Here is a 21,614-nt window from a genome sequence, read left to right on the forward strand (position 1 = left end):
TATAACTATTTCGCTAATTAAACTGATGTATAGATGGATAAATTTATGATGTTATTGATAAAGATCTAGTAGATTTAATTTAATAAAAAGTTACGACGTAAAAAGTTGAAGTCGCGTTTCCCGGAATTCGATATATATATATAATAGCAGAGATAGATGATAATAATAAAAGTAAATATATGATTTTCACAGGCGCTTATTCACGTGTCAACGGCATACTGCAATTGTGACCGCACTGAAGTCGAGGAAGTTATTTATCCACCGCCTCAGGATCCAGAGCAAGTCATAAACTGCACCAAGTACATAAATGACAAACTAGTCGAGGAATTAACGCCAAAGTTAATTGAAGGTCGACCAAATACTTACACGTTCACCAAAGCACTTGCAGAGACTATGTTGCAAGACGGTTGCGGTTCATTGCCGGTCGCAATTGTCAGACCATCAATAGTCCTGTCATCGTTACGAGAACCGATGGCTGGATGGGTCGACAATTTGAACGGTCCCACTGGGATTATCGCCGCTGCTGGCAAAGGATTTTTTAGGTAACCTTCATTTATTTTATTTTGAATTATTAATTAAAATAAAGTAAATGTATGAAAGAGGTAATTTATTGTTTTGAATTGACGTTTCAGAACGATGTTGTGTCACGAAGAGAAGGTAGCAGACTTTGTACCAGTAGACATAGTGATAAATTTGATGATATGCGCGGCCTGGAAAACTGCAACACACCGTACCGACACAATAACAGTGTACAATTGTTGTACCGGTCAACAAAACCCAATAACATGGAAAGAATTTATTGATTTGTCATTTAAATATAGCAGAATACACCCAGCGCGAGATGCTGTATGGTATCCGGGTGGTAGTTGCCAAAAGTACTCATATTTGAACAAAATATTCATAACATTTCAGCACATATTACCCGCACATATTCTCGATCTGATTGCTCGATTGAGAGGTACTAAGCCAATAATGTTACGTGTACAGGCTAAATTGACAAAAGCCGCAACTTGCCTCGAGTATTTCACAACACAGCAGTGGAATTTTAAGGACGACAATGTACGGAGACTTAATCAACAACTTACTCCTGAAGATCGTAGTATTTTTATGTTCGACGTCAGGCAAATCGATTGGCCTTCTTATTTGGAAAATTATATTATTGGTATAAGACAGTTTATACTAAAAGAGAGTCCGGAGACACTGCCAGCAGCGCGTTCACATATTATGAGGTACATACATTTTTTTATACTTACTATAAATTAATAAACTTTCGGCGTAAGCTGACGGTAAAGTTATTTAAATATCAGCTTACTAACTCACGTCAGCTGCTGTCATGTTACTTAATTTATTAACTAAAACTTTGTCCTCATATATTTGTCCTAAAACTTCGCCGACAATGTATTAATTATATTTAATTATTTAAAAAAAAAAAAAATAAAAATTTTTTTTAATGGGGGCGCGTAAGTATAAGCTTTGAACGCGCCCGAAAATATTAAAATTTTTTATTGCTATATCAATTGTTATGATAAATAATTTTATAAAATAAATTTTCAGATTATATTGGCTTCAAAAGGTGATACAAATAAGCTTAGTAGCATTTGTACTACGTCTTCTTCTGTCCCGTAGCTCAATAGCAAGATCCACGTGGTTCATGCTTCTATCAATAGTACTCCGTATGTGCCGCATGATTGTTTGACGTCTCAGAGCCAAATTTACCATTTTACACAGTAATGTTATTAATGCAAAAATGCAAAAGCCAACAGAGGAGCTTAGTTGCAAGGTGCGAATTGTCCTTCGACCTTCTTCATCACCAGCATCATCAACATTATCAGCATCGACATTAACATCAACATCATTATCATCATCATCTCCATTATTATCATTACCGCAGCTCAGTATCCCCGACGACGACGGCGCTATCATTTCGCTCCCAAACGTTGGCCTTTTTAACGTTTGTATTTGTTCATAAATTAGCATATAATCGCTGGACACGCGATTTTGTCAGCCGTTTAAATTTGTTAAAATAATTTGTCTGCTACCGATTGAGTGATGGCATCAATTACTAAGCAGCAGCCATTTAATAATATATTAATTAACAATTTATTTAAAATAATAATAATAATAATAATAATAATAAGATTAATAATAATATTAAAAATAATAATAATAATAATAATTATAATGATAATGATAATAAAAATAATAATAATAAATGGAATTGTACTTTCGTTTAAATTTATCCACATTTTGATTGTTATAATAAATAATAACGGACAAGTTAAATGTCACGTTCAATTTGTGATAAATATATCTAACGAAAAGTGTTTTAATTGCTGCTTGTATAGACTAGAACAATATAAATATAAATAACGGACACATCTTTAAATCCGTTTGCCACCGCTTGATTCGGTATCCGACATATTTTTTAATAAAATTTATCAGATTTATTTATTTATATTTTTGTTTTTATTTCCTGTTACTTTTTGTAAGATACCTAGATTGATATTTGTTACAACCCTCAATAAAAATTAATTAACTTTTAAATTTTAAATTAGTTATTTAACAACTGCCACTCTGCGGACAGATTTATTGCAGAGCACATTTTTAATAATTATAATAATAGACATATTAAAAAAAACTATAGATATTGAAATACAGAGTAATCAATTATTTATTATTATTATTATTATTATTATTATTATTATTATTATTATTATTATTATTATTATTATTATTATTATTATTATTATTACTATTATTATTATTATTATTATTATTATTATTATTATTATTATTAAATGATATTTAACGAACGGATTTTTTAACTGTCGGAATTTTGTTTTCTTTAGAAAAAAATTGTCTCTACGTATCTTGAACATTTTTGTCATCACAGTTCATTAATATTATTATTATTATAAATTATTATTTTTATTATTAAATTTTGAAGGCATTGGCAACTTAGTTATTCAAAATGAAATATTGTCCAACAGAAATAAAATAAATAAATATATATATAAATATATATATGAATACAAATAAATAAATGAATTAAAAAGCGAGTGTGGGATTACAATTAAACTAGAGTGTACGAGTAAGTGATTAGAAAAAAATTTGAGTGAAATGATTAAAAAAAAAAAAAATAAATAAATAAATAATAATAAAATAGGAGAGTTGTAAATACGAAATCGCTGCTAAATAAATAACGCAGTGTTATGTATTATATAGTTATTAAATAATAAAAAAAATGTGTCGTAAGTTAAATGTTTTAAAAATTAAATTAATGAGCTCTCAGTCTAGTGCGAACTGCATGTTATTTGAATATTAATTACCAACTCTTGTTACCACTTTATTATTTCAATCATCAACTAGTTACATTTATTTTATTATTAATTAATTAATTTATTTATTTAGACGGAATTCCGTTTGTATAAAAGACACGCCTTATTAATAAGGTTTTAATAATAAAGAACTTGGTGAATAATTTTGAAATCGCTTAAAAGTTATTGCTTTTAATTAAATACTTTGAGCTTGCTAATTAAAAATTACATAATTAATAAGCTTTGATGATTAATTATTTTGTTTTTTTTTTTTATTATATTTAATAAATTTATTAATTTATTAATCTTTGATGTAACGCCGGGGCAGCTTTACTATTTTAAATAAAATGAATGTTCAAATTTATTAATTATCCAAAGTAAATAATTACTTCTCATTATCGTTTTTAATAATAATTATTATTATAAATATTTTATTTAATAAACTACAGTCTCATTTATTTTTTAGCAAAAATCAATCAGATTCAGATAAATTCTTCATTTGGCGGCAAAAAATTAAATGTCATTTTCTAAAAATTTGAATTTGAAAAAAAAAATGAGTGAGGCCGTAGTTATTAATATAATTATAAAAGAAATGAATATTAATTTATAACAATAATTGAGGACTAATTTAATTTACATAAATCTTTTATTAAAAATTGAATATCAACATTAATTATTATTATTGTATTTGAATAATAAATAATTTATAATTATTTATCTGGTAGTTAGACAAAGTGTGAGAGTTTAGATGAATGTATTTAAAAATTGTTAACAAATAAATGTAATGCTCGATGTTGTGATAGCGAATGATATTTTATTATTATTATTAATTGACAGTTTGGTGTAGGTTTCAAATAAATATTTATTGTTTAACTGTTTTATTTGTGATTAATCAGACACGTAATTATCTATCTTTTAAAATTACTCCAATTATTTATGATGATTATTGTAATTAAAGGTACGAGTAATTAAAAGAGATAGATAATGAGTCGAGTGTCGAAAAGTATGCTATAAATAATAGTCAATATTTGTACGTAATTGTGAATTTGTGTCACCTGTTGCCTGTGCCTTTGAGATTGACATGAATATTAGACGCTGATTATTTATTAAGTATCGGATATTGTCGTTAATTAACTGCCGGTCGGAGTGAGCTTCCATTGACTTGGAACTTGGACAAATGGAAATATCATTTCAAATGTTTAATTATCGTTTGTGTCGCTCCAAGTTTTCTATATGGGAATTTAAAAAGACATATGTGCTGAAAGTCACATACACACGATGCTGAGGAGTACGAGTCGATTCTTTAGGGTCAGGGATTTAAAATAATAATATAATTTAATGATTTTAAATAAATTGATAAATATATAAGTGAAGATTTAATTATTTTCATGGTTTAATTGAGGTAGTGCTGCGAAAGTCATCATCAGCTAGTCTCATCTGTAACGTTATCCGGAAACACGATCCATACCATTTATAAAATAATATTTATTATTATTATTAATTATTATTATTGATTATTATTAATTAATTTAATAAACATTATACTGTACGATTATTATAGAATAATATTAAAACGAAAAATGAAACATTGCAAATAATTATGTATTTGTTATTATTATTCCTTAGAATTACAAATTTTTTTTTATTAAATTAAGATTTTTAACTATTAAAAAAATAAAATTTATTTTTAAATTTACAAAAATAATTTTAAAGCGGAAATTTTTTTATTTCTGGTATTTTATATTCTGACAATGAGTCAATAACTTCGTAAGTAATAGTTAACCCCAAGGTTACTTTAAATAATTCAACTATTTATTTTAACAAAATTCATCACCTATGAGACACATATGTATTTTTACCAAATACTTTTATTCACTAAATAATTTATAAAGACAAAAAATATAAAACAATTGTATGGGATTAAAAAAATATATATTTCAGTTCACAAATAATTTATTTATCAATAAAAAATATAAATTAATATACAAAGTAATAAATAAATAAAATAAATTAATACTTAGCAAAAAAAAAAAAAATTAATTAACTTGAGCCTCTGCTATATAAATTTAATTAATTAATTTTTTATAAGGTAAGAGTCCCAGTACCCGATCACTCATATATTTGTATGTCCATATTTACTCAATTTGACTAATTACAGAAATACTAATACATGAACTGATTGAGTACTAGGTCTTTTACCTTAAAATGCATAATTTTTCGTCTCGAATTATCGTTACAAAAATATATAATGCAGTAGCGCCGCTACCATTGTCAGCATAAAAAAAATAATTATCAATAAAATTAAAATTACATTTCTGAATTTAAAAAATAAATTAAAATACAATAATGTTATTGATATGCAATCAATATTATTATTTGTATAATTGATTAATTTAGTCTATTAATTTCCAGTCATTTAATAAAATTAATTTAATAGACTAATGTTCTATTCTAGAAAATAAATATAAATAAATAATTATATACGTGATATTTTGTGGAATTAATAAGTACGAGGTAATTTTTTTTATAAATACTAAGCCTCAATAAAAAAAAAGTTAATAATTAATAATTAATAAGTACAGAAGACGGTAATTGACCGTTAATACTGTTTAGGCTGGAAAGACTAAATTATTCCTGCTTATCAGTTGATATTTGCACCTTTTGTTTGATTATTTTTAACACATGACGATTATTAATAATTTTATTTAATTTAATTATAAATTAATTTAATTAATCCTCTATATCTTCATGCGGATCTCCAAATTGCTGGAAAGAAATTGATTTATTAATTGATTTATTATTCATCATTATAATTAATGAATTTTATTTAAAATAATATATTACCAGTGATGAAGAAATTTCATCATTTTCTTCACTAACAGACTCGGTACCGAAATTATCATCAACGACAGCTTGTAAAATACGTTTCAATTTTAGCAAATCATGATCGATGCTCGATCTCCGTCTGCGGCCACTGAAAAAATTTTAATCTTTAGCTAAAAGATTCTATTTTTTTTTTTTTTATGTAGAATTTTTATCATTTACTTCGAGTGTCTAGATTGAAGATTGTCTTCTAAATTATCTGTCATGTGAGGGCTAGTTCACGATCGATCAACGCGATATTTGTTAAAGCCAATAATTATTTTTGTTAATTTTTTTTTATTTACTTTAATCCAAGTGGAATTTGCCGCTTATTATTGTCGATTGTGACCTGACCTCACGTAAGAGTTTCCTCATTTCCTTATACTTTTTATCTGATATATATATAGCTTACTTTCATATTATTAATCATGAGTAATCATCCGTATGATTTAATCACTTATTCAAATATTGAAGAAATTTTTTAAATTTATTATTTATCACACATTTTAAAGAAATTTTTTTCTTATCAATTTTGTCTTTTGTCTGGGAGCTTATTTATAATTACCCACGAATTTATTCAGACATTTTTTTTTATTTCCAAAGGGTAGAAAAAAAAATTATGTAATTTATTTATGGTAAAAAAAGAATTTACATTTGAAATTTATTCCTCTATTTTCTGCGACTCTTGATACTATAAAATAAGAATTATAGTAATTTGATATATTTGTAATATCATTTTGGTCCATTACATTTGTATCACGTTTTTTTTTTATCAGGAATAAAAAATGGTAATTTTTAATAAAATTTATAGACGATCTTTTATTGATAAAATTGAAGTTTTTTTATAATAAATGCAAATAAAAAAATGTCCCCGAAATATCATATATATATTAGTATTCTGAAGTGAAGTTTAAACTGACTAAAACTAAATATAAGAAGATACAATCTAAGACGATAAAATAATTGATTTAAATCAATGGGTGACTTCTAAATTCGTTGATTGTTAAATACTTGAAATGTTGGTCACTAAAGTTGATAAGAATTAGAATTAAATTCTCTCACACGATTAATCAATGAGAGATAAATTTTTTTAATGCGTAGTTGCGTTAATTATTTTTTATTTTTTTTAAATAAACGATAATTTTTTTTATGTCCACTATGAATTTATATAATGAGACGATGGTTAGAATGTAAAGAATCGGGGATAAAAATATATATAAAGTTTATATTGAACTTACATTTTAGCTGGATCAACCCGACCAAATCCCACTGGAACGGTCACTAATTTTCCTCGCATTCGAGCTAGTGCTAATAGAGTTTCTAGTTCAGCTAAACGTTGGTCTGATACACGTTTGCGGCGACTAAAAAATCACAAGGGTAATTAATCGTTGTGTATATATTTTATAAATAACTTGTGTTACATTTTGACAATTCTAATTAGATCTTAATTAATTTAAATTAAAATTTTTCTAGTAGAATTTTTCTTACGGGGTTAAATTTGGTTTTAAAAAAAATTATATAGGCATTAAAAAAAAAAAGAGAATGTATATAAAATTAGTGTGCAATTTAAATCTCAGACAACGTGTGCGTTTATTGCATCAGCTGAAATGCATTTTATGCACTTTTACGTCGATCTACCGGTCATTAATCCATTTTACTAAGCGCTCTAATTTTGCTCCGAATTTGAAATTTTTTTTTTTTAAATAAAATTTTGCTCAACTAAAAAAAGTAAATTTTTAAAATGCGTTACTAATTAATTAAATTTATAAATTAAAATTTTTGGCGGGAAAAAAAATTTATTTAAAATTCAAATTACGCAATCGCATTTTATAATTTTAATCTAGACCATCAAATTATAAAAAAAAAAAGTGAAAAATTACCTGAGAACTCCTCCAATAGATTTTGCATGCACGTCAATAACAACAGTGCAAATAATAATGACAATAATAATACTCGTAAAAAAATTAAATTTATTAAAACTCTTCATTTTTAGACTCAAAAAAATTACTAGTTCACCAGGAAGAAAAAAATAATAGTCTACTATTATTACGAAAAAAAAAAAATAAATAAATAAAAATAAAATAAGTCACAATCACTAAAAATGTGATAATAAAACTTCACTAATCAAAATTCCCAATAGCGTAAGTAGTAGTGAAAATAAATAGATCAATTATCAATCAATGAAACAAACTCTGTCTTGTCCTTTTTATCTCTTGTTGAACTGTACCATTCAGCTAGTTGCTTCACGCATATATACTCCAAGAGCGTTGAAGGCTTCTCCCTCCACTCGAATATCGCCGATCCTCCCTCACTTTTTATCTTGCGCTTACACCGTGAATAAATCTTCGCAGATATCATCATGTACATATATATGAAATAGTACAACCTACAACTATTCTCTAACGAAAATTTCCCAAGGATCCAACAATCCCAATGATGATCGACAAGATGGCCCTCCAAATATTGGGCCTGCATCTGCTCCAAAGTCTGATCAAAAATTTTAAATTCAAAACTTTAATTTACAAGGGTAAAAGTACTATCAGTAAATTTTAAATTAAGAAAATAATTACTCTGATACCGCGTAATAGATGTCGCCATTAGCGCGCTTCTCACAAGTGCTGAATATTGGCTGCATTAATAATTTAATTTTCCCCCAAATCGAGATCACCGACGAAAATCATCTAGAATAATCAAGTTTTTTTTCATTATTAAATAAAAATGTGATACTAATTTGAAGCCATGTGCGGATTTAAAACCTACCACGTGGTTATTGCTGATGATGACTTTCACCCACCTTTTATTTTATTTTCTCTCATTTCAGATCCTTCGCCTCTGAATCATTCTCCAATTGTTTTATCAGAAGACTGTAACAAAAAATAAATACTTGTAAAAAAAAAAAAACTAATGAGGAAAATTATGAGATTTAAATTTATTTATAGTGTAGGATAAAATTAGTCGTTTTTTTTTTTAAATCCTTTTACCACGATTGGTTTTTTTTTAAGTTTTATCTCTTAGAAATATGACTCACTAAATTTGCTTATATTATTCTAATGTAACTCAATTATAAAACTTTATTTTAAATACTGCTGATAATAAAACTATTTACTATTTAAATTAAAAGTAAAAAATGCATTTTTTTTTCTTTAATTTACAATAAACGCAGTTTCTTTCCATTATTTTTCGCGACGTGATTCCCCGAACTAAAATAAAAGTCTTGGAAATTATATTTACTTGTTTGGACTACAAATTGATAATTTTGTAAATAAATTAACAATAATAAACAACACTATCCACATGATAGTAAAATAATTATGGTAAAAAAAAAAAAAAATCATTGGAAAATTAAGTGAAATAAATAAATGAAATAAAAAATTGTTCGATTGATTGATGGATAGAATAATATAATGACGTTATATTAAACGGCGATATAAATATGAGTATTGAGTAGTGGGAGAGTGTGTTCTTGACCTAGGTTAATACACATAATATGCTACTACACAAGAAGCCTCCTCGCGGTGGTTCTACTCCTCCTCATTTCACACGGTCGTCGTCCGGATTTTTATTAAAAAAAAAAAAAAAAAAAAAAAAAAAAAAAAAAAAAAAAATACGCGAAACCAACGACGCATTAGTTTTTATTTAACTATAATGTCGAATCCACAGATGATAAACATGATAATAAATTTCCATATAAAAATGTATGTATCAATATGTTTAGACATTCTCTTATTGGTTATTGCTTTGTAAATGAGACATGTTTATATTTCTGGTAAAATTTCTTTTCACGTTTTGCTAACTTATATAATAATAAATACATTATTAATATCTTAAGATTTTTTATTTTTATTTTATTTCATAAAAAATTATTTATGGCCGATAGAGAAAACCGACAATCGAATTATTTTATTATAATATTTATATAGGGACTGAATAACTCCCAATATATATGTAGTATTAACATTTATACTTTATTTATTACATTTTAAAAAATACAGACACTAGTAAGAGTTAAAATAATTATATTAGTAAATAAATAAATAAATAAAATAAACGTATGATTTTTATTAAAATTATTAGGTCAGGCCCATTTTGCAATAACCAATTAAATGATCTATATCTAATTATATTATATAATATACTTAGTAATATCAATGAGTATATTTACGTCATCACACACAATTGATAAGTGTAAATAAATGAAGTTTATTAACAGTTTAATTACACTAAAAATTTGATTAATTAACGGATCTGTTTTATTGTTCACTTGTATAGAAAAATTATTTATTTAATTATTTGTTGCAATAACCGACTGGCAATAGCGAATTATAGTGGATGAATTTTAATATCTGTGATATATATTTTAATATATATCGGAATAAATTAACGAATCAAATTGTTATCATAAAAAAAAGTTGGAGTAACTGCATTATCAAAAATTTCGAAATAATTTGGCATTGCAGAAATTTATTAGTATATTAATTCATTTATTTTATTTAAATTTTATAAAATAATGATTAATTTATAAAATTAACATTAATTATTATTTTTTCATCTCACCGCAATCTTAAATATTTTATTTATCTATGGTAATTAGCGGGTGTTGCATTAAATTATAGATACTTGAGTTAAATATAAATATATATATATTTTTTTTATTTGTTGTAATGATAAAAAAAAATCAGCGCGATATCATACCCCCACATCCGATAATCGCGCTCCAAAAAAAAGTTACTCACTTAAATTATCAGAGTTATGAACATTTATACGTTTATAATTATTTACTGAAATTACTACAGCGACCAATCGGGAAATACGAATTTTATTTTATCGGTCATTGTCACCGTATTTCGAAATTACTACAGTACGCCCACAATGATCCTTGAATACCAATCCGATGCTTCATTCTCATTCTTCTAATACAAACTTTTTTCACCGCAAGATCACCTGAGAGATCATTCGCTCCTTTGACGGCATCAATTTAAATTATATTTATTACTTTACGACTATAAATAATGGACTTATTTTATCAAAGATGGCCCGACTTTATTCGTAGCTGCGATACATAAAAACTAAGGTTTTTTTAACCTTTTATACTTATTATCATTATTATTATTCCTCAGGAATTGACGGTTTCAGACGAATCACTTTTAGAAGCGATAGGTCAGTGGCTTCAGATGGTTTTATATATTGCAGTAAAATTAAATATTTATAATTAAATATCAATTCTTTTTTTATCGAATTTTGCAAGATAACATTGTTAATTATTTAAATTTATTCAAAAGATTTTTATTTCTGCATTTTTTTATTTTATTTTATTGTAACAACTTTTTTTCCAACACCAAAATTTATCATCATTATTCTATTGTAAAAAAAAAAATTTTAAATAAATTCCATTGATAAAGTTAAGTATTACAATAAATGATGAAATTAATGATTTAGTCGACGAGATTTGTAATAACTGATAACTGATAGCTTACTCGAGCAAATGATTAGATCATAAATATTTACACTCAATAAAATGTTATGAAAAAGTAAATACTCTTAATTTTTATCTATATATGTATGTATTTATTTGTATAGATGCATATATTAACATAAGTATTTGTAATTCCTTCTCAATGTGATGCAACTCCTCGAAAGATTTATAAAATCATCGAAATACCTGGATGTCATTAACCCGAGATGATACTTTTTTTTTTAATATACATTTACATTTCTCTTTTTTTTGCTGGGATGATTCATTTAAACTTTTAATATTCTATTAATAAAAATTTAAAAAATATCAAAAGTTATTTATATTAAAATCTATGACAGCGCGTCTGAAAATAAAACCTGTGAAAAAATCGGCAAAATCTATTGATAAATTATTTAAACTCGTAATTAAACTTGTGAATGAATCGTCACGGTGAAATTTTTTTATCATGACGCAGACGGTCTCTGAAACATCGGTTACTTCGCCGAAATACCTGTGGAATTTAAAGGGTATTTCTGGCGATACATTTATGGATTTCACAACTATCAGCAACCAATTCCTCACTAAAATATTTAACTTTTGTATAATAAAAGCAAAAAAAAAAGTAGTAGGGTCAGTTTTAAACATAACCGCCAACTCAATTCTTTTTCAGGAGCCACATCACGTTACCGCCATTCCAATTCGATAAATATTGATAGAACCGCGAAAATTCTATAAATACCAACAAATATTATTTTTAAATAAAATAATTTAAATACTTTCGCGCCAAAGGAAAAAATTAATTTCGCGTGAGGAAGATCACGTATGTCTCTGCCGACCTTTATATTCAGACCCAAGGACACGAAAGGATCGTCACTTCAGCCCAATAAAATTTGTTTTAATTTAAGCCCCCCTTCCTTCATTTGATTTTGCACCTTTTTATTACTTTTGACGTCACGTAGAGAAATTTATTCCCGGAAATTCTTTCTTGATTAAATACATACTTATTATTCAATAACTTTGATGTATACATATATGAGTTCATCGCCCAACTTTTATGTAAAATATATATATATATATATATATATGATCAGACAAATTAAAATGGCCTCGATTTAACATGTCTCGTACTGAAGTATTTCCAAAACAAGGACATAAGAAGTAGGTCATCTAGTGGTGGAAAAAAAAATTTCTAATTAATAATTTTTAAAAATTAATTCGCGGTATTTTAAAAATAAATAAACAAATTTATTATTATCGTTGAATTTCTTATTATCAACCGATGAATAAAATATCAGCATTGAATTAAATCCAAGATATAAAATTCCTTGTATTTGAAAAAATCCCCGCGAAAAGAATAGCGATTTCAAATAAAAGCTAGTAGATTATTAAATATAGTAAATGCTTATTGATTAAAATTACGGAATGTGTGTCAGAATTCAAGAAAAATTTAATAAATTGGCTAGAGGTCTTTGTGCTGCCCAAGGACTGAGCCAATGAACTATTTAGATCATCTCGTCTCTATAGATATACAAGGAAAAAAATTATCAATTATTAATTATTCATATTGTTTACGCAATTTTTGGTAAATTGGAGACGAAACGAGGTAATTTTTTTATAAAAAGACCTTTTGAGATGTGACATTTTTTAAATATTTAACCAATCGAATTTTGAGGTTACTTGGATATTAATTATTTATAAAACACCCGAAATTTATTTTACGTCATGCGCTTCGGTGTTTATTATTAATATTTATAATGTGATAAATTTAATTGTTATTTAATAATCAATATTTAATATCGCTATTTAAGGATGTGATATCATGAGTATACATCATTTTTTTTTCTATTCCTTTGGTTGACAATCTGACGTTTGTTTGAAGCATCACGTAATATATTACAATTTTAAATTATATTATTATTATTATTTTTGACATATCATTATTTAAAAATAGATGAAAAAATTTAAATTTAAAATTTCTATTTTTAGTAAAAAAAAATGATCATCTTATAAATAATTATTGTCGCTGAAAAAATCATTATCCGTATTTAGAAATTTTAATTATAAAAATAAAAATTACTGTTTTCAATAAAAAATAAGTCAATACTTAAAATTTACTGTCCGTATTTAGAGATTTCAATTTACTGATAAAGAAAATTTTTTTTATGATTATTACTATTACCACTAATTCACTAAAAGACTAAAAATCAGTAAAAATACTTTTATCATTTAATTACTTATGTGTTTATTCAGTAGAATAAAATCTAAAAAAAAAACAATAAATTTTTTCACGATTAAAATCAAGTGAATTTAGTGATCGTTAAAAAAAATTTATAGTATTTTAATTTTTTTGAGTTAAATGTTTGTAAACTAAAAAATTAATGGATGACAAATAATTGGATTGGGGTGTTAGATCCAAGGCATTAGATATTGCGGAATTTATGGATACAAATATTGGGGATAACCCCAGAGTTAAACGTAAGTTAGATTTTTATCTAACTTTGAATGAGATAAATTTAATTCTGATTTGTGGACGACAGTTTTCACTAGACATCAGTTGACATTTTTCGATCTTATTCAAGTTTCCGGTTTTGAAAAATTTTATCCAATTTGTCCTCGCGATTGAATTTTCAGCAGTTTCAATGTTAAGGAAAAACTCGTTGCGTATTTCAATTTTCACGCGGGGTAAAAATATGCAAATTAAAATAATATTTTTCTCAACAATTATCAGGATTTAAGTATTTAAATGCGGAAGTGGCATCCCAGTTATTCTGCGAATGAGCGGGAAAATAAACAGACGGGCAAAACGTCACGGCTTACTTTACTTATTTCAGTGCAATCTAGTGACGTAATTTATTCCTGAATTTTTCACAGAGTTCTCATATATGGGAACTTTCTGGGCTTACCCACCACTGAGTCTAGTCATCATCGCAAATAATATATTTTTATATCTTTAAATATTTATTCTACAAACTTGTGACATATGTTTCGATAACGAGTTATTATAACAATTACTACACGATAATTTATATTAATAATTTCGTGAATTATTTATTTAACTGGGATTAAGAGCACAGATGTTTAATTCAATGGAAATCAAAAGGAAAAATTGTTTATTTATTTTAAACACATGTACGATTATTTTCTAACGCTTATGAGTAGATAAAAACCTTTTTTTTCTTTTATTCTTTGGTGTAATTAGAAGTAGAGCATGTTTATTTTCAATTGATGACTTAACAAGTGATAGAAAATTTATTTATGGCAATTTTAGCCTCGGATCAGTTTAAATTTAAATTGTGTAGGCAATACAGATTGTGGAATTAGTAAGATCGTTAAACTTATACTTAAGTGACATCTGTCGTAGTCTTTTGGGAACCCCGCAACTATTAATTACCAAATAAATTTGTGTAATTATAATTTAATAAAAACTTTTTTGAAATTTTAAATTTTAAACTTGGGTTGGCGGGAGGGATACAGAAAAATTTGAAAATTAAAAAGTGTATGACAGGAAAGAACAGGGGTGAAGTTGATAATTTGAAAATAAAGATTGCTGAGAAATTTTTTAGTTTCCCATTTTCCAACCCTCAAATAAAATAACAAAAAAAAAATCATGAAGTAAAAGCATAAAATTGAATGAAGGAAGTTCAAGCTTTGACATCTTACACTGATTTCTTTCTTGAGATTTATATTTATTTATCTTATATCCTGAGTTTTTTATCCTACATATTCTTCCATGATTGACCTATTTTATATTTCATTAAATATATATATATATATACATATATGCATTCGCGAGATTCTCTTACGCAAGCGACAATTTCTCCCAACGAAATTGGGTTATGGAATTTTCACGGCTAAAGTATTGCTGTGAAATTACAAATTGACATTCAATTTTATCCCTTATTCAAATATACATATATTCGTTCTATTGATTACAATGTAATCTACAAATACAATGTACACGATAAATTTACGTGGGGGACAAAGTAATTTAAAATTTGGTCTCGTTCATTTATTTTTAATTTCAATCAATGAAATTATTTTAACAAAAATAATTATAATGACTATTGAAAAATAAAAAACTGAATACTTGTAATGAAATGAAATAAATAAATTTTAAAGTAAAGAAAGTCGAGGATTGTGTTTAAGTACAGGGTAGAGGTAGGGATTATTATGAATCGGAGTAACAGCAGCGGGGCATTATATAGAAACGAAGAAATCGATGGATCTTACCAGTCGTTATCAACAAGTTTGTGCATTCACGTGCTGTTTATTCGATTATATCTCACGTAGCTCTTATTATTATTATTTTTTTAAACGAATCGATTTAAATTATCGGTGTTTATGGTTGTTATAGTTCCAGTGGGGGTGGTTTTGGTACTTACGGTAAGCTCTGGTAATCTATAAATATATATATGTGTATGATATGTGCATGAGTATGTATTAGAGTGTTTGTGTCATAAATGTACGTGAGCATACTGAGAAACTTTAAAAATACAAAATATAAATGCGTATAGAGTGCAAGTACTGAAAGAAAGTAACTTCCGACTCCATGTGAGAGCGATGCAGTTTCCTTATTGCATAATGCAGCAACTGGGCTCGTATCTTAAGGAAACAAGATTTAAGATTTATACTCTCTCCGTCGTTCATTTTCACTTATTCATAATAATAATAATGATAATGTTTCTATTTTTACCTTTTTTATTATTTTAAAATTTTATTTTATGCTTCCAAAGTAAATTAATAATTTTTATGACTTTTGTTTTTTTTTTTTAACATTTAAGACTGAGTGCTTGAGATATTGTTAGTCATATTTATTTTAACTATGGCGCGAAATCTATTTTTAAATAATTCCTAATTATTTTAATTTTTAAAAATTAAAAAAAAAATTTTTTTTTATTTAAAAAAAAAATCAAATTATGAAAATTAGAAAAATAAAACGACCCTGTGGGTGTCAAATAAAATTTTGAATTTAAACTAAAAAATATTTAAAAATACACATGTAGAGTCATCTGGTGTGAAAAAATAAAAAACAAGAGACCCGTTGTGACGACGCTTTTCAACTCGGCGTCGCGACGTCTTAGCACAAAATACAAAAACCCGCACCGCTTTTATTGTCGTTCTGCCGGTTTAGTTCAGCTTTCAACATTCGCGCGTGTTTCTTACCTTTGACGCGTTAAGTCGTCGTTTGACTGTCGATTGTGAAGGTTGTACTCGATGTGTACGTATTACTTTTTTCATTTTTTATTAATAACAATTGATAACAATATAAAATCCCAAAATCTATAATTTAAATATCAAACCCACCACGAAAAATTTTTTACCAAATCACCAAAATTTATTTTACAAATTATCCGGCTTTTAAATTTACTTAAATTTATCCATTTTAATTTTTATCACTCAATAAATCTTTTCTTATCATAATTACAAATTAATAAATTTCTAAAATTAAATAATTTATCCAGTAATTTAATTACTGATTAATAATGGACTACTAAATATTTGTCACAAATTTATAAAAAACTTTATCAGCCGCCTGCGATTAGTTTATCACCAGCAATTATTTTATCTATGACTGCAACTCACATTACATGAAAAAATAAAAAATATTCGCCTAAACTTAATATATATTTAACAATTAAAACAATAATAAATATAAAAAAAAATTAATTTTTCCTGGTAACTAAATAAAACAAAAAGGGTCATTAGTTTTGAATTTATGGAAGTTTATTGATCGATATCAGCATTATATTTACACCATGTCCATCGAAAGTTTTATATTTGGTTCAACTACTACCTGCTGTATTAGTTTATTATATTACATATATAGATATATACAAAACTATAACATTTATTGTACTACATTTGATGCCACGTGCAAACTATACGACTCATTTTTATCGATTGGAAAAGGTTACCACTACCTTCAAGGTATCATTTAATAAAAAATTAATAGCATCCATGAAAAATTAAACACTCAGTACATGATATAATCCCATTACATTGCTCCCTTTTATAGGATTATTCTTTTTGGTTGACATTCAATCTATTTTACTTTATCAGTTTCATATTTTTCGCGGAAGATTTTTTTTTTTAATTAAATCACTCGAAAAATTAACATGCATATTTATATAAAAATATATGTATGTAAATTTTTATATTAATAAATTTAAAGAGTAATTAGTAATTTTATCAACTGACCTTGCGAGTCGTGTGACATTTGATCAATTAAAGGTATAAATATATTAAACAAATATAAGCTCTGTAAACTATACATTAAATTATGTCTATATATTTATGTATGTAAAGAGTGAGACATTAAGTTTCACTTTCACTGATCGATATTTACAGGAAAAATACTCACGAACAAGTTTTTAAAATTATTTTATCTACTTTTCATTATCGTTTATTTCATCTACAAATATATTTTATGTTTTTGATAAAATCGTAAAAATATGTAGCGACAAAATTATTATTTATAATTTTACTAATAAAAGTCAAGTGTTATATTAATTAAGAAATTTTTTTTGTATGAAAAATAACGTCGGGGTTTTTTTGTTATTTCATAAATAAAAAATAAAGTAATTATTAATGTTTTATTTGACTTGTTCTTGATAATCAGTAATTAAATTGACAATTAAAAGGATAGTACATAAAAAAATTAATTTTTTGGTATTTATGGTCTGCAGGCGTTAAAAATATAATTTTATTGGGTTTTAAATATCGACCGATTACTGAGTAAATCAATAAATAATCGATTAATAACTGCGAAGTTTTTTTTTATTTTTAAAATAAAAAATTAATTAAATAAATGTAATGTATGAGCATTAATATAATTTTAAATACTGCGTATTAATTTTTAATGAAAATTCAAATTTATGTGATTCTACTCATTAAAAATCTAAATATGACGTCATATTTCATTTTTAAAAATTTATTGCGTAATTTTGAAAATCGGGAATACACTTTCAAGTTTTTTATTTAATTTTTTTTGAACCGATTTAAAAATAAGCCGATTTTTGAAAATAAGCAGAAAAATTTAGGATAGGTGTTAAAATTTAAAAAATTCATAATTTCTATAGCGCCCTCATTTAGCCCGGCCTTCACTGGAATCCGACTATTTGAATTAAATAATAAACGGTCATAAGAAAAATATAAGAGATACTTGTCGATCGATGATCAATAATAAAGTATCGTATTAAGTGTGGAAAGAATTTTTAAATATAAAATATTATCAAATGAAACAAATCTCACATTACCATGCAATTAAATGCAAAACATCTCGAGCATTCTGTCATCAAAAACAAATTCAAATAAATTACCATCCAAATTTAAATAAAAAAATTACAGATTTAGGATAAATAATTTAAAAAATGGGTACATCTAATACACAAACGGAAAATGGTCATAAGCATAACAATGAAGAAGCTAATCCCGGAGGGACATCTATCGAAGCGTTTTTTGCAGCATCAGTTATTCTTATCACCGGAGCCACTGGATTTCTCGGGAAAGCTTTGCTCGAAAAATTACTCCGTTCATGTCCAAGGATATCGACAATCTACATTTTGATTCGGCCAAAAAAAGATCTCACTATGGAAGAAAGGTTCCAAGCCCTTTTAGACAGCACTGTAAGTCTTGTCACTTTATTCTTATAAAAATGACATATGACTGATTACTATTTAACATTATAAAATATGTATGTATTTGTTTGGACAGGTGTTTGACAGAATAAGACGGGAATGTCCAAGTGCATTTAGTAAAATAATTCCGGTAATGGGTGACGTAAGTCAACCGGACCTTGGTCTAAGTGAGCAAGACCGTTTAATGTTAACACAAAAAGTAAACATCGTTTTTCATGGTGCTGCTACCGTAAAGTTCAATGAACCATTAAAAGTAGCTATGAATTTAAATACACGCGGTACTGAACGTGTTATCGAACTCTGCACTGGCATGATAAATCTCATAAGTTTTATTCATGTTAGTACTGCTTACAGTAATCCTGAACAGGCTGAAGTTGATGAAATTATTTACAAGTAATTGTTTTTAGTTATTACAGCACTCGTTGAAAATTATCATTTTTTAAAATTAAATAAATTTTAAAATTTTAATATGATTTTTTTAATTTGAAATGATAATTTTTTACTTTAAAAATGATTTTGATTATGATAAAAATATATTTTCAGTACAAAAATAATGCCGGATATAGCAATCGACATGTGTGAAAATTTGGACGACGAAACGTTGAGTATTTTGGAGGAAAATCTAAAAGGTAGACACCCCAACACGTACACGCTGACTAAAAGATTAGCCGAGCTGATTATTTTGAAAAGGGGAACAAGTTTACCTATTGCTATTGTGCGTCCCAGCATTGTTTGTGCAGCTTATCAGGAGCCATATCCAGGATGGATCGATAACACCAGCGGACTTACAGGATTGATCGTCCAAATAAGTCGCGGCACACTAAAAAGTGTTTATTGTAAAAAAAATTTGAAAGTTGACATCATACCCGTGGACTATGTCGTCGACACTCTAATTTGTGCAGCCTGGCACAACGTCATGAGAAGAACGAATACCATCAAAATTTACAATTGCGTTAGTGGTGCTTTCAACCCTATCACGTAAGTTTCCCATTTGATATCCGGCATTTTTTCACGTTCATTTAACCATTTGGAATTTATTTTTTTTTAAGCTGGGGAAAATTTGGTGAATACCTCAATAAATATGCCGTTGAATCTCCCACAAAATTAGCCGTCTGGTATCCAGGTTTTAATTATACGCCTAGTTTATTGTTTCATAAAATTTCTACGATATTATTCCATCATGTTCCAGCATTTATTATTGATATTGTATTAAAATTCCGCGGAGAAAAACCAATGTAAGTCAAAAATTTGTTTTTTTAAACTAGAATCTGAAATTTAAGCTGCTAATTTTTTTTAGAATGTTGAAGTTATCGAAACGTTTCGCTCGTATTGCGTCGACGGGTTACTATTTTGCAACCAATGAATGGAAATTTTTGAGCAACAACATCAATCAATTATCGGAGTGCGTCAAATCTGTAACTGACGCTCACAATTTTAACGTCGATATTAAAACACTTGACTGGAGTACTTATGTACATGGATATATATTAGGAATAAGAAAGTATATACTTAAAGATGGTCCAGAAACATTAAAACAAGCACGCGATCGATTGTCCAAGTAAGTTTCCATTCATTTTATAATTATTTAACCAACTAGTTACTTAAGTAAATATTTGTTTACAGACTTTATTGGTTCCAAAGAAGTATGCAGGCGCTAATGGCATTAATTTTTATAAAGATAATTCTTCGGTGATCTTTAATTAAATTTTTAATACCAACGGAGAAAAAAAGTATTCTAAAACGAATATTTGTGTAAATATAAGAAGATAAAAAATTTTTTGGGTCTTTACATGGTTAAAAATAATATTAAGTATTACGTAAGCATTTAAATAAATATAAATTCATCTACAATCGTTATATATTAAATATATATTTTTAAGAAATAATTATTAAATTTTAATTATTGTTATCATACTAACCGTTAGATCAACAACAAACTATAATTTTAAATAATTGTAATCCACTAGATAATAAAAAATTAAAAAAAATTTTTTTTCTGGAGTAGGTTTAATTTTTTTGGCGCCAATTTAAATCTGGTTGTATGGAGATGAGTTTTATTAATAAAATTTGATATTTTTATGCAACCCTTGTAAATTTGAATTTTTTAAAAATTAATTATTTGTTTTTTATGGCGGGAGGGTGAGGGTAAATTTAAAATTTAACTAAAAAACTATTTTTTAAACTGAGTAGAAATATATTAGAAATAAAACAAGAAGAAGAATAAAGAGAACAAGAATAATAAAAAAATACCACAAAACATGATTCTCTCATTCACCCCAGACTTGTGTTCCTTCTCCATCTCCATCTCCATCATCTCTCGCTAGTTACAAACTACAACTACTATAC

The 21,614-nt window shown here is 26.4% G+C and overlaps 3 protein-coding genes across 13 annotated transcripts in view; 2 read left to right on the top strand and 1 right to left on the bottom strand.

The window, feature by feature from the left end:
* The window catches only part of LOC103577917 (putative fatty acyl-CoA reductase CG5065), a 36,662-nt gene extending 33,985 nt beyond the window's left edge, over window positions 1-2,677 (top strand). For all 8 annotated transcript variants that reach the window (XM_008558800.3, XM_008558802.3, XM_008558795.3 and 5 more), the window contains 3 exons: window positions 193-542; window positions 633-1,229; window positions 1,555-2,677. In XM_008558800.3, the coding sequence (XP_008557022.1) occupies window positions 193-542; window positions 633-1,229; window positions 1,555-1,696 (1,089 nt within the window). In that variant the 3' untranslated portion in view covers window positions 1,697-2,677. The remainder of the gene's footprint in view (window positions 1-192; window positions 543-632; window positions 1,230-1,554) is intronic.
* Window positions 2,678-5,374: 2,697 nt separating this feature from the next.
* LOC128668278 (uncharacterized) lies at window positions 5,375-21,561 on the bottom strand. Of its 3 annotated transcripts, XM_053741001.1 has the most exons (7): window positions 21,519-21,561; window positions 8,974-9,043; window positions 8,750-8,860; window positions 8,371-8,666; window positions 7,418-7,540; window positions 6,162-6,291; window positions 5,375-6,083 (listed from the first exon to the last, which is right to left on the bottom strand). In XM_053741001.1, the coding sequence occupies exons 4-7, from the start codon at window positions 8,652-8,654 to the stop codon at window positions 6,048-6,050; spliced, it is 573 nt and encodes a 190-aa protein (XP_053596976.1). In that variant the 5' UTR covers window positions 8,655-8,666; window positions 8,750-8,860; window positions 8,974-9,043; window positions 21,519-21,561; the 3' UTR covers window positions 5,375-6,047. The 3 variants fall into 3 exon arrangements, with proteins under 3 accessions (XP_053596976.1, XP_053596980.1, XP_053596984.1); XM_053741005.1 differs by lacking the exon at window positions 21,519-21,561 and having other exon boundaries at window positions 8,940-8,996; XM_053741009.1 differs by lacking the exons at window positions 8,371-8,666; window positions 8,750-8,860; window positions 8,974-9,043; window positions 21,519-21,561 and adding an exon at window positions 8,060-8,214.
* On the top strand, window positions 15,906-21,188 carry LOC103577922 (putative fatty acyl-CoA reductase CG5065). 2 transcript variants are annotated; one of them, XM_053740994.1, is made up of 7 exons: window positions 15,906-16,014; window positions 18,979-19,256; window positions 19,345-19,661; window positions 19,812-20,246; window positions 20,318-20,503; window positions 20,566-20,826; window positions 20,892-21,188. In XM_053740994.1, exons 2-7 carry the CDS (start codon window positions 19,002-19,004, stop codon window positions 20,959-20,961), a joined length of 1,524 nt encoding a protein of 507 aa, XP_053596969.1. In that variant the 5' UTR covers window positions 15,906-16,014; window positions 18,979-19,001; the 3' UTR covers window positions 20,962-21,188. The 2 variants fall into 2 exon arrangements, with proteins under 2 accessions (XP_053596969.1, XP_008557030.1); XM_008558808.2 differs by lacking the exon at window positions 15,906-16,014 and adding an exon at window positions 16,716-16,849 and having other exon boundaries at window positions 20,892-21,187.
* Window positions 21,562-21,614: the final 53 nt, after the last annotated feature.

Source organism: Microplitis demolitor, chromosome 1, assembly GCF_026212275.2.
Source record: "Microplitis demolitor isolate Queensland-Clemson2020A chromosome 1, iyMicDemo2.1a, whole genome shotgun sequence".
Classification (NCBI taxonomy): Eukaryota; Metazoa; Arthropoda; class Insecta; order Hymenoptera; family Braconidae; genus Microplitis; species Microplitis demolitor.